The sequence below is a fragment of the Suillus subalutaceus genome, assembly GCF_016647625.1.
Source record: "Suillus subalutaceus strain FC151 chromosome Unknown DFJ58scaffold_68, whole genome shotgun sequence".
NCBI lineage: Eukaryota > Fungi > Basidiomycota > Agaricomycetes > Boletales > Suillaceae > Suillus > Suillus subalutaceus.
Genome location: NW_024540317.1, coordinates 62,646 through 74,681, shown reverse-complemented (window position 1 = coordinate 74,681; position 12,036 = coordinate 62,646). Strand labels below are relative to the sequence as shown.

Below are 12,036 nucleotides of genomic sequence, written 5' to 3'. Positions count from 1 at the left end.
TCGTGTCATGTATTTCACTGATGGTGATGTGGTAATGGTCTGTCGAAAGGCACAACTAATTATTCTCAAGTGCGCCCCTGGAGCTGACTTTTGTATCACCAGATTCACCACAAGTTGATCCGTCTATCGCAGGGACAGCTGGCAGACATTTAAATTGTATCTGAATACAGCCGAATACGTCATACTATGCCCCGTTTCTGCTGATCTAGAATTCAGCAAAGGGGGGTACATATCTCGATACATCCAGCGTACGTGTCTATCTTTATTATACACGTTCCATACACGTTCACGTTTCGTTCTCCGTTTCAACATCCTTTAGTATTCAGCGTCCAATAATATTACTTGCCCTCAACCTTTTCAACTAAGACTGGGGTGAGCTACTTACTACGAATCTATTGTATATTTAGTACTGACGATATGCAACCTTCTCTTCATCGTGTCTAGTCCGAGCCTCTTCATTTCTTCAGATAGAATTAGAGATCAGGAAGGATTAAGAACTTCCCTTCTTATTGTCGCTGTTTGCCATGACTTACGTTGTGAACACTGTTCCCGCTGATCAGATGAATCCCATCAGCTCTGAACACAACCAGCGTGGCGAGCAGCTGGAGGACTCGGTTTTGGATCTCAAAAATGTCCCAGTGTTGACGCCAGAACAGGAGAGGAAACTGTGGAGAAAGATTGACCTGCGGATAGTGCCTATCCTCAGTTTGATGTATCTTCTGGCTTTCCTTGACAGAAGTGCGTAGTGATCGCAACAGTTGGCATCAAATATTATCCTTACTTTTTAACAGGTAACATCGGTAACGCGAAGTTGGAGGGGCTTGTCACTCAGCTGGATCTCACGGGAAATAGATTCAACATTACATTGGTACGTAATGTGTGGTTTGATGTCCACAATATTGCCAATCTTACAGCTGGATGCAGATAATGTTTATCGTAGTAAGTATCGTTATTCTGATAGGTGTCGGATTTTTCTGAAGCAAACCGTTAAAGCCATACTGCTTGCTTGAATGTCCCGCTAAGTTTGTTTGGGACCCAATGTGTTGGTTATTTGCGCTCTGACTGCAACCTCAAGCCTGGTTCTTAAAGTGTTCAGGCCATCCAGGCAAGTTTTCGTGTTAACCTTTGAGTACTACATGACTGACTCTCTTCGTATTTGAGATGGCTTCCGGGGATCAATGTAAGTCTTGCATGATGGCTGCTGAATTTATCTCACGCTCGACAGTTTGCATGGGGGGGTAGTTATGTGCGTCATTCAGTTTTGATACTCTCTAAAATTGCTGAGGAAGCCTATCGCCAGGACACTCATGGCTTTCGTGAAGACGTAAGATTGGGAAAATTTCGCCAATTTTTTGACTTGATATTAATTGCATGCCAGATACCCTCAGCTTGTTGGAGTGCGAATCTGTCTTGGTATTGCTGAGGCAGGTTTGTTCCCTGGCGTGGTTTATTAGTGAGTATAAGTAGAGAACTTTTGCGGGATATTACTGATGGATCTACAGCCTTACTTTGTGGTATCCGAGACACATGTTACAATATCGAAGTAAGTATCCTGTATTTGGTTGTCCGTCCGGGATGTTGAAGTGCTCCGATAGTTGGCTTGTTTTTTGGTGCTGCAACAGTTGCAGGTTTGTTGTCTCGCTACATCATTGGGATTCTAATAATGAAACAAAATTCAGGTGCTTTCTCCGGTTTACTAGCCTTTGGGATTGGCTACATGGGTGGCATGGAAGGACTCGAAGCATGGTCTTGGATCTTCGTGAGCTCGTTTACGCTGGTCAATGTCAGAAGTGGCGCTCAAAACTTATATGCAGATGCTTGAAGGCCTTGCAACGATAGTTGTAGCCATCATTGCTTTCTTTGGTGAGTGCAGCACACGTTTTATCACACATAGGGCTAATATATATATATGATCGCTCAGTGCTGGTCGACTTTCCGGACACAGCTAAGTTCTTGACCCCGGAAGAGCGTGCTTTTGTTGTGTGGAGGAAAGTGAGTGGAGTAACAAATTATGAGAGGGCAGATACGATTCGGATTTCTGTCAGAATACGACAATTCATCAGTCGGAGAGGAAGAGAGGTTTGCCTCCAGGCACGTCTGGGCCGCGTTCAGAGACTGGCAGGTATTATTTTGAGGTTTGTCATTTTCGTGCCTCAACCAACTCGTCAGGTCTGGCTTCATATCCCCATTTACGTATCAATCGTTGGGCCTCGTAAGTGACACACCTTTGCCGTTCAGCGACGGCAGAAGCTGATTTAATCACTCTTAGTGTATGGCATCACCCTGTTTCTCCCGTAAGTTGGTTGTTAGATATTTGAAGATGGTGTTTAACCTATTTACGGCGGCAGAACAATCATCAAGAGGTCCGTCGTGACAAGCTGATTGTGATCCATTTATTCAATTGTATTTGAGCTTTGGATATAACACGCCAGTCAGCCAGTTGCTCACCGTGCCACCATATGTTGCCGCAAGTCAGTTATGTTACCCTTCCGCAATCTCACGCAGTAACCTGTTCCATTTAGCTCTCACATTGCTCGTTTTTGCATACTACTCGGACAAGTTGAAAATACGATCCCCTTTCATTCTTGCTGGCCTTACAATGTGTCTCATCGGCTTTTCGATGAACATATCGACTGCACCCATTGGGGTCAAGTACTTTGGGACTTTCTTGATTGTCATGGGAAGCTATGCAGCATATCCTGGAATCATTTCTTGGTACGTCATTATCAGTCGCGTCGTGACTAAGGCTAACATATGGTAATTAAGGCTCGGAAACAATCTTTCCGGCCAGTACAAGAGAAGTGTTGGCATGCCCCTCCAAATGTGCATTGGAAACTTCAGCGGTGCAGTTGCAGCCGTCATCTATAGATCGCAAGACTCCCCTCGTTTCGTTCTTGGGCGTAAGTTCAACTTCGTTGACTCGGCTCGCGCCGGCTAACTCTTTTTTCCAGATGCATTGGAACTCATGTTCGTCGGGATTGGATTCATCTTTTTGCCAATTGTGGCGTTCATTTACAAGAGGATCAACGCCCAACGCGACGCTACTGAACGCCTCGCAACGGAACGGGGAGAGAAAATCCAATATTCGGAACAGGAATTGCGAGAACTGGGAGACCGTGCGCCTGACTTCAGATACACATTATAAGCAGAATCGTTGTCGTCGTCGTCATCGCACAGCACTTTTCCTTTTTCTACTTTTCACGTGCATTCACGTATGTAATACGTCACCGTCTCGTTTCCTGATACCTCAGTTATTGTCTCCAAACACTGAGGTAATATGTTTTCTAGTCTCTCGTCGTCGTGCCACTTCTTACTATATCTCCTCTAGCGTGTTTTATGTCTTAGGTATAGATAATGTCTACTTGTCTCTAAACACTGAGCGATTTTGTGTCTCAGCTTCTAACAGGAACAAAGTTATGCCTTATGCTTGTCGTGACGGTATCGAGGGTACAACTCTTCGCAAAGAAACCATGTTTGTTATCTCTTTGGAACTGAATACGTATGTCTCAGTGGTAGATTGTGTAGTTGTTACTACTTGTTATCGGACGTGGCTGTGTCGCGAGGCTCCAAGTACCCATATTGAACTTGCGCGGATGTTCGGACTCCACGTGCGGTCGACCTTGCCAGTAAATCCTTCTTCGGAGTTGGGACAACTCGTTCAACGAGGCTTGTTCTCTTTTCATTTTCAGTTCCGTTGCCAGTGAAACTAAAGAGCATTCTTTAGATTATCGATTTTGGGGCCAAAACTCACCTTAGAAATCCAAGGTTCAAGTTGTCTTACTATTACAATATTTGGGACAACAGACAAAGGTGAGCCCTAGGACCGACTGGACGTTGTATGATTATGGTTTGCTTGGTCTGGTATATTTCCCTCGTCGCCTCACCTTGAAGATAACTTAAAGATGCCGACATGTGAGTACAATTTTCTGACCACGAACGAGGGATCAAGCGTCGGGAATTTTCGTTTTGAGCGCCTGGGAGAAGAACTCAGTGTGACCGCCTAGTGAGGAAGGTACCTTCCCTGTATGAAGCCCTCCGTAACTCCGAGTCCGACCTTCAAGATATGTTTGTTAGTCAGGTACTAAGTTCGACATGGTTTGTCTCATATCCACCCTGTGTCTGCGGGGACATTGATATAGCCCCTTCGGTGGTGAAAGTGTCGAAGGAGTACTTCCAAAGTTATGATCCATCTGCAACAAACGGATGATGAGCACTTCTCTCAACGACATGCGGAACGCAACACATGGCCAGATTGCGCTTGACTGCCAAAAGGCATTTCATAAATAGTGACCTGATCGAAGGTTTCGTTGAGAATTAGCTGCCTGCTGGATGCGCTGTACAACTTTGATCCCTACATTTGTTTTTCGTCTCCTCGTTTTCAAGTTCGGTGAAGACGTAAATAATGAGGAGTGTAGACCTATAGGGGATGAGCATTTTTCCTGATAGGCAGTCTCAAAATACTCACCCGGTTTGTATGTGTGTCCCACCTACTGCACCAAGCCTCTACTTGCGGTTTCTCGGGAGAATTCCAGTCTTTGAGATTCTCGACAGCATGAAGACCATTGGACCGAGTTCCGGGAGGGACGGTGGCCTGAAAAGGATGTCTCCCAAGGTCAGTTTTCAGGGAGGCCATGACAGTATCAGAGGACCGTTGTGTATTAAATATATGGTGTATGACCTTGCAAGTGACTTGAAGGTAACGAACACTAAAGCGTGTAGATAATGGGATAGAATGGCAAAGCTTGGGCGAAATACAACCAGATTCGAGCAGGGCTCTACCTGATATGCTGGACGTGATCTGTCTCATCGAGTGTTGGAACCTGACCAAGAACTAGAGGTGCCCCTCTTTGCCTTTTAGACGTTGCCAGGCGCCCCTTCGAATCCCTTAGACTCCGCCTTGCATGTCAACGTTCGGTCCTGATTCCCTACTCCGTTCAAGATACAGTCCGTATGCGTCCATCGGGGTATGAATTGCAGAGGCTGCGTAGGATGTTGCTGCAAGTCGCTCTCCCTCTCGTTGCTCCCTGCACTATAGACCGTTGAGAGGTCACTGTGAATGATGTTCCTGAATATAATACGAATACATACCATGTAAAATGCGATCGGGATGATCGGCATTATCTTGTCGAGGTTCAGTAAGATTTAACAACAGGCATCGACAGTGATAATTACCATGTCTTGTATAATAAACTGGGCATTGTTATCAGAGACGAAACAGATTAGCATGACAAGAAGCATCCCAGAATATATAATGGTGGCGTCCACAAGCACACGCACAATAGGCATCAAAGTGTCGCTCGTAGCGTGCACTGTAGAGACTTTGCGTTCCATCATCCAGATACGATACGCAAGTAATCCTGGACGAATTCAGGTTGTTATGGACCTCATTAACATGCGATCATGCTTACCTGACGAAATCAGGTTGGTTGAAAGTGTCAAGGCAACCACGGCAACAACCCATACTCTAGTCTGATCGGTGAAGACATTTCCACCATTTGCCTGCAAAGCGTAGTAGTCCGCAATCAAATTAGCCGTTTCAATGCAAAATCAGAACGCACAATAGCGACCTACCTGAGCAGCTGCACCACAGCAGGCTTGGTAGGATGATAAGCCCGATGGATTGCCAAACTACCTAACAGCAATAAATCTTTTACCAGAGAAGGCACTCTTTAAGCTCGGAGGTTTCCATTTAGCAAATAAAATTTGAACACACCAACACCCCATCGCCAAGCATAGTTTGAAAGGTGTATATCATATTCTTAGCAAAAACGTTGGCTGGCTGATATCTTGGAAAAATGTTGCTGGTCCACCAGGGAAAGTGTTGCGATACTTGACAAATCCATTTTCAAGACGAATGATGTCTACGACTATGTGCTTGAGAGAGAATTCAGCTGATGACATCGGATACAAGAGCACAGACGCTCACCGCGGTACTTAGTATGAACAGCGAGATTGCCACCAAAATGATTGGGCGATTGACATCATGTTTGTAGGTCGATGCCCACATGGTGCCAATAAACACGAGGACTAAGAAGCCTGAAGAACCTTGGCTTGGTGGGTATGGAATGACTGATCATCACGAAGCGCGCCGTATAAGATTCCTTCTAGCACTGTGCAATTATAGTTGTGGTATTCATTAGCAATCCTGTTGAAGCCATGGGGGGAAAATGATGGCTGGGCCCAGGGGTGTACGTACTACGAGGGCCCCATTATATCTGACATCAACGAGACCAGCGCTCAGGCAGACAAGTTCATTAGGGAGTATTTTGGGAGAGAATTTCTATATTTCCATACCGCTACAAGCAAAGGAAACTGTTAAGACGCGGTGGTCTGTGGGTTGTGCTGGAAGTTGATGTGACAAGTATAAGATGTAGACATAGACATAGACTATAACATAACATACGAGAAAACATACAAAGGGTGCAGAGGGCCATCGCTTTGAATCAGGAGCTTGTCGAAGGGCCTAGAAGCACCGGTGCGGAATGTCCCGGCACCATGCGTCCAGCTGAGCGATTGCGCTATTCGCTTCTTTCATTCGTTTTCCTATCCACCACAACATCGAGTTCGTCGTTCATCGCACTCCTCACTCGCTCGAACATTACCCGGCGGCCACTCCCTTCTAATTTTTTCGCACCACAGTTTACATCTAATATTTCGTTAGTCAAGCGTCTCAAAGTTTGCTATATCAATTATATTTCACCGTCCCAAAACTACTCGAAGAGTCATATGGCATGATCGAATTTGTAAGCAGGTGGCCCTCCCGAGCGGCTCCACCTGCTCGCGTCCCATCCCGAGCTGACCCTCGGTCCAGCCCAACCTAATAGATCGTGTCAGCGACTCTCGAGCCAGTCGAAGCTGGAAAAGCCTATGCAGCGCCTCTGTACAACCTCAGCAATACGCCACCACAACTCCATAGACAACTTTAGGGAGCAGCATGCGTAAAATACGCTGTGAGACATGCTTACAGAAGGCATCTATTGTGATCATATGGGCGCACACTGCCGTCACCCGTGGCACCACGGAACATGTCGTGGATATTGACTATAATAGCGATTCTACTCGCATCAGATCCCTCCGATTATCGTTCTTGCGCATTGTAGCCATGTATCTTGGGGTCAGCTGAGTCCTGACCAGCAGCTGTTATAAGACGTACTGAATTTCCACCCAAATGTTATTCCAGCCCACTTGACATCATGACGCTGAGAACCCTCATCATGGCCGACTATGCTGCCGGTGTTGTCGCATCCGTAGTGGTGCTCGCCGTGCTATACAAGAAATTCTCGTTAGCGAATGGCAAGAATGCCATTCCGTTTCCACCTGGACCTCCCGCCCGTTGGTTCTGGAGCAATGCTTTACCTTCTGTCAAGTGGGTTTTAGTAATGTCATCCTTGATATGCAAAATTAATGTGGACTGCTCACTCAGTATTGCTCGTGCGCTGACCGACCTAGTCCGGGAGTATGGGCCTGTGGTATCGTTCCGACAAGGCAGCCAAGTGATCGTTGTCATCGGCAGTGTTGAGGTAAAATCTATCTATACTCGGGTTTGCTCAAACATTGACCCATCCACCAGGCAACCACAACCATCATGGAGGCAGAAGGTAGATCCCTAGTAGATCGTCCTCCGTCTATCGCCGCGGGCGAGATGCTCTCAAATGGGATGCGTCTTGTCATGGCTCGTTCCGGAGAACGCTTCCGGCGTCTCCGCAAAGCGGTTCATACCTATCTCCAGCCCAAGACGGCAGAGGCATACAAAGATATGCAGCACGATAATGCAAGAAAATTTGTATTAGACATCCTGAATGACCCTAAGAATCACCAGAAGCACGCAGCGCGGTATGTCCTTATTAAGTCCTTTTGTGATCCTTGCATAGACATGTTACCTCAACTTGAAGGTATTCAGCATCGATCATTCTTCGGGTGACTTATGGGAAGTCTACACCAACTACCTACACTGATCCCGAAGTTGTCCGTATCTACAAAGTCCTCGATCATTTCGGACTTGTGATGCGCCCGGGAGCTTATCTCGTCGACCGTGTGCCTCTTTTGCGCTACTTGCCTGGTTACGGAAAGCAACTTACTGAGTGGCATAATGAAGAACTAAGTCTATACAGACATCAGTTAGGGCGCGTCAAGAGCGAAATAGTGAGGGATTTTTTCATTTGATGAACGTACTTCATTTGCATTCTCCTTGTACTTAGGAACAAAACACAGCGGATCCCTCTTTCACCAAGACACTGTTGGAACACGCCGAAGATCACCAACTTGCGACAGATGAGATGGCTTATCTCGCCGGAACACTCTTTGGTGCGGGAGCTGATACAGCAAGTGATCCATCATATCTTGTCTCTAAACTTACTAATAGGCTTGGTTCAGACCACTGTAGGAATCACCGCTGCTATTATGGCTGCGGCGTGTCACCCGCTAGCTCAGGCAAAGGTGCACGAAGAGCTCGATATGATCATCGGATCAGACAGAGGTAAGGTTAAAAAGGAGAATATTTTGCCTTCTCGGCTAATTTTTGGTGATAGCACCAACATTTAAAGACTCGAGCTCGCTTCCTCAATTGCACGCGTTCCTGTTGGAAGCCTTGAGATGGAGACCTGTCATTCCCATAGGTAAGCTGTGAATTCGCTACGCCCCTGCAGGCTGACACGTTCCTCAGGATTTCCCCATCGCGCAACTCGGGATATTATTTGGGTTGGTGTCTTGGATTGATGTCACGTTCTTATTATATTTACATAATTATGTGTGCAATCAGCAAGGATATCGTATTCCTGAGGGTGCAACGGTCTACGGATGTCATTGGTAAGGTTTTACTTCCTCATGCTGTGTGTCCGTTCATTAATTGAATTTGTCAGGGCAATCTGTCGCGATCCAATTGCCTTTCCAGATCCTGAAAAATTCGATCCTCAACGCTGGCTTGATTCCGAAGGCCGCCTTAAGGACGGTATGAAGTCTTTCACCTTTGGCTTTGGTAGACGGTAAGTTGTTCCGACAGCTTTTGTCGAGAATTAACAAAGCTCACTTGTCTTTGAAAGGGTATGTCCCGGCAGGCATCTCGCAGAGAATTCAATGTACATCGGCCTCGCACTTCTCTTCTGGTCTTTCCGCATTGACCAACGATCTGACGCTCCAATCAACACGCAGGCTAGTGATAGTGTTGTTTCTCGTGCGGCGCCATTTGAAATTGATGTGATTCCACGGATCGAAGTTGCGAGGTTGAAGGAGATGATGGCGGACGAGAGTATGTATTGAAGATGTCGTGTTACTATTCGTACTCCTGTCATTGCGGGTTTGTTCATTTTACTTGTGAAAATCCGACCCCGAAGGCCTGACGATGCTACTGTTTATTCTTCTATCATTCACACCGTGACTAATGGTGGGCTCGTTCGCTTTACTTCGTATGAAAATTTACATATAACGGTCCTTGTTGGTTCATGAAGCCCACCAAGCAGTAGCTGGTACCGTCGTCGACAATGTTGCCGTCGAATTGAAGTGACTCGAGGTAATTTCACTCCGCTTCGAGAACGCGGGACTGCGGTCGACTTCATTCAATTAAGTTGTACCGAACGGCTACATGTCTCAAGCCCTCCTGACCACTGTGGATAGTTATTCCAATTGAATCCATAGGACCGTGCGTTCATGCTGAAAGTTTAAGTGGAATTTCTGCTGAAATGGCACGGATGACCTTGATTCCAGCATCAGTATATTAAGCCATAAAACCTAGATGAGATACTGTAAGGTAATTAGGCAAAAACCGGACCGAACACATGCACAGACATTCAACCATGCTCGCCTGGTAAGTGAAACATATTCTCTTTCTGAACAGTGAGCAAATAGCACTGACTACACGGAGTACGATGCCCCCTTCACCTCCACCTCTGTCGATGGTTTGTCCCTGACTCCCTGTTTTGTATGACGAAGTATCGTCGTTGTACGCGAGCTGGGATATATGCACCTGCAAAGGCCTCATAGGATATCGCCGCGAGTTCCCTGGTGTTGTCGCACTGGTCCCTCCACTGGCGGTCGGGAGGTAACTGGAAGTTCTTTTGTTGATCGCGATACGTATGATCACCATGTAGAAGGCAATCGAAATGATCGGCATGATCTGTTCAGTTAAAACTCAGTATTAATATTCGATAAACAGCATTATTGGCGGAAATCACCATGTCTAGCATAATGTACTGTCCGTTATTCGACGCGGTGAAACATACCAATGCCGAGAAGAGCGCAACAGAGTATAAAATAGCCGCATCCACAAGTACATGCACTATTGGCATTAGAGTGCTCTTCGTAGTGCGAATTGCGGAGACATTGCGTTCGATCGTCCAGATGCGATACACTATCAATCCTGAATCGGTATTAGGCCCCGAGGGTGTGCTCAGGTGGGAGCATGCTCACCTGAAGCTAACAGATTAGTTGCGAATGTCATGGAATAGAACGCCGTGATCCATTGACCAGTTGCTTTGGCGAAGATGGCGGCCCCGCTGCTCGCTTGTGAGATACTGTAAACTGCACAAAAGCCACATGCTTCCATGGGAAATAAGAGGTACGACTTTCTGAGCATGATTGCAACCTAACCTGTGACACCGCACCAAACAAACTGGGTACGATAATGACCCAGACAGTTTGCCAAATGACATAACATCGATAAATCTTTCGCCGGAAAAGACATTTCATAAGCCAAGAGAATCGCAATATTAATCCGGCAGATGAAATTGAGCTTACCAATATCCCATCACTGAGCATGGCTTGCAAGGTGTATATCGCATTCTTGATCACAAACGTTTCTTGGGCGACGTCTGCGAAGAACGCCGATGGCCCCCCTGGGAATGTGTCCCGATACGTTACCAGACCCTGTTCGATACGAATGATATCTACGATCATGTGCTTGGGAGACTTGAGCAGGTGAAGAAACATGTAAGAGGCAAGAAACTAACCGCAGTACTCAGTGTCAACAGCAAGATTGCCACCACAGCAATTGGACGATTTATATCCTTCATGTGTTGTTTGTAGGTCAGTGCCCAAATAGTTCCCATAAACATGAGGACCGAAAAGCCTGAATAACTCTAGCTTGGTGGCCATAAGATGAACAGATCCAATTGCGATACTCACCATATAGAATTCCTTCCATCGTTGTTGAGAATATAGCAGCGGTGTCCAGCGGTGTCCAGCGGGATGCCACTTGAAGCCATGTTAGGGGTGGAGCCTGAGGCCGGGGAATGTATCAGGCTTCATGTCGGCTCAGCTTTCAAGGTCATACACCAATTGTACCAACTTGGACGTCTTTGCAGCAATCCAATTCTGAAGGTTCTAGTTCAACTTAAAATACATCGCCATCATAATGGACTGATTGGTACTGTCACGGTATCAAGTTCCTTTTAATCGTTGGAGCAATGTGAAGCTATGATGACGATTATCTGCAGCCCGATCAGTATTTTCTGATGTACATACAGTGAAAGTGTCACTTTGCACGAAAACTCCTGTTATCGGCGTCCACAGCTCTCCGTTGAAGTCACCGATAAATATTGGGCGTTGAACCTTCAGAGAGAGAATGCTGTGTTTGTGTCATAAATCTGCGCCCATCACGTCGTAGCAGATATAGGTGTACTCCAGCTCTAGCCTGAGTAGGCCCTAACTTTCGAGTATTGACGCTGATCCGATCAATTCGGTATCAGGGAGACACTAGACCGCTGGTACTGTGCCTCTTGATAAATTTAGTAGCTGCCCAAGGTCATCATTTTGTGCCATGCGGAGGCCAGATCTGAATGAAGAACTTCGAAGTGAGGTGACGAGTTGATGCTCGTTAATCTCCATAATCCAATATCAGAACTTGCCTATAGTGTCAGCGCTTGTGTGCAGATTCTCCCTATCTCCGAGACACAGCAATCTCCCCTTTATAGACGAAGGAAGATAGTCATTCCTGCTGCCTGACCTCCGGATACACCGCAGCCTGTGTTCGACATACTCGCCGACCTCGCTGGTTATATATTTGAATGCACATTAGCGCTCAGATTCGCCCTGAGTGAGCAAAGA

At 46.3% G+C, this 12,036-nt stretch overlaps 5 protein-coding genes across 5 annotated transcripts; 2 read left to right on the top strand and 3 right to left on the bottom strand.

The window, feature by feature from the left end:
• Nucleotides 1–560: 560 nt before the first annotated feature.
• DFJ58DRAFT_661889 (MFS general substrate transporter) lies at nucleotides 561–3,145 on the top strand (the record flags this gene model as incomplete). The annotated part of the gene is made up of 18 exons (XM_041382259.1): nucleotides 561–738; nucleotides 792–889; nucleotides 994–1,022; nucleotides 1,076–1,129; nucleotides 1,286–1,324; nucleotides 1,379–1,453; nucleotides 1,503–1,543; nucleotides 1,596–1,628; nucleotides 1,680–1,759; nucleotides 1,815–1,863; nucleotides 1,922–1,996; nucleotides 2,046–2,122; nucleotides 2,170–2,212; nucleotides 2,270–2,294; nucleotides 2,413–2,471; nucleotides 2,523–2,715; nucleotides 2,767–2,900; nucleotides 2,952–3,145. 18 exons carry the CDS (start codon nucleotides 561–563, stop codon nucleotides 3,143–3,145), a joined length of 1,476 nt encoding a protein of 491 aa, XP_041242844.1.
• Nucleotides 3,146–4,378: 1,233 nt separating this feature from the next.
• Nucleotides 4,379–4,633, bottom strand: DFJ58DRAFT_729106 (uncharacterized protein; the record flags this gene model as incomplete). The annotated part of the gene is made up of 2 exons (XM_041385699.1): nucleotides 4,379–4,417; nucleotides 4,466–4,633. 2 exons carry the CDS (start codon nucleotides 4,631–4,633, stop codon nucleotides 4,379–4,381), a joined length of 207 nt encoding a protein of 68 aa, XP_041242843.1.
• Nucleotides 4,634–4,885: 252 nt separating this feature from the next.
• DFJ58DRAFT_887002 (uncharacterized protein) lies at nucleotides 4,886–5,734 on the bottom strand (the record flags this gene model as incomplete). Its single annotated transcript, XM_041394667.1, has 6 exons — nucleotides 4,886–5,029; nucleotides 5,089–5,121; nucleotides 5,173–5,357; nucleotides 5,409–5,499; nucleotides 5,572–5,628; nucleotides 5,714–5,734. The coding sequence occupies 6 exons, from the start codon at nucleotides 5,732–5,734 to the stop codon at nucleotides 4,886–4,888; spliced, it is 531 nt and encodes a 176-aa protein (XP_041242842.1).
• Nucleotides 5,735–7,208: 1,474 nt separating this feature from the next.
• On the top strand, nucleotides 7,209–9,506 carry DFJ58DRAFT_887000 (cytochrome P450). Its single transcript, XM_041394666.1, has 11 exons — nucleotides 7,209–7,366; nucleotides 7,424–7,520; nucleotides 7,571–7,833; nucleotides 7,893–8,142; nucleotides 8,199–8,325; nucleotides 8,363–8,476; nucleotides 8,529–8,615; nucleotides 8,663–8,697; nucleotides 8,759–8,805; nucleotides 8,859–8,981; nucleotides 9,039–9,506. The coding sequence occupies exons 1-11, from the start codon at nucleotides 7,215–7,217 to the stop codon at nucleotides 9,253–9,255; spliced, it is 1,512 nt and encodes a 503-aa protein (XP_041242841.1). The 5' UTR covers nucleotides 7,209–7,214; the 3' UTR covers nucleotides 9,256–9,506.
• Nucleotides 9,507–9,709: 203 nt separating this feature from the next.
• Nucleotides 9,710–11,886, bottom strand: DFJ58DRAFT_793152 (uncharacterized protein). Its single transcript, XM_041390389.1, has 10 exons — nucleotides 11,838–11,886; nucleotides 11,701–11,764; nucleotides 11,116–11,209; nucleotides 10,941–11,059; nucleotides 10,729–10,890; nucleotides 10,601–10,656; nucleotides 10,402–10,559; nucleotides 10,167–10,351; nucleotides 9,904–10,108; nucleotides 9,710–9,881 (listed from the first exon to the last, which is right to left on the bottom strand). Exons 2-10 carry the CDS (start codon nucleotides 11,749–11,751, stop codon nucleotides 9,847–9,849), a joined length of 1,065 nt encoding a protein of 354 aa, XP_041242840.1. The 5' UTR covers nucleotides 11,752–11,764; nucleotides 11,838–11,886; the 3' UTR covers nucleotides 9,710–9,846.
• Nucleotides 11,887–12,036: the final 150 nt, after the last annotated feature.

Coding starts and splice junctions, on each gene's coding strand:
- DFJ58DRAFT_887000 (XM_041394666.1), top strand. CDS start 7,215: ATGGCCGACTATGCTGCCGGTGTTGTCGCATCCGTAGTGGTGCTCGCC. Junction 7,367..7,423: donor AATGCTTTACCTTCTGTCAA/GTGGGTTTTAGT, acceptor CTGCTCACTCAG/TATTGCTCGTGCGCTGACCG. Junction 8,326..8,362: donor TGCGGGAGCTGATACAGCAA/GTGATCCATCAT, acceptor ACTTACTAATAG/GCTTGGTTCAGACCACTGTA.
- DFJ58DRAFT_793152 (XM_041390389.1), bottom strand. CDS start 11,751: ATGGCACAAAATGATGACCTTGGGCAGCTACTAAATTTATCAAGAGGC. Junction 10,657..10,728: donor TGCTCAGTGATGGGATATTG/GTAAGCTCAATT, acceptor TTCCGGCGAAAG/ATTTATCGATGTTATGTCAT. Junction 10,109..10,166: donor AGTACATTATGCTAGACATG/GTGATTTCCGCC, acceptor TTAACTGAACAG/ATCATGCCGATCATTTCGAT.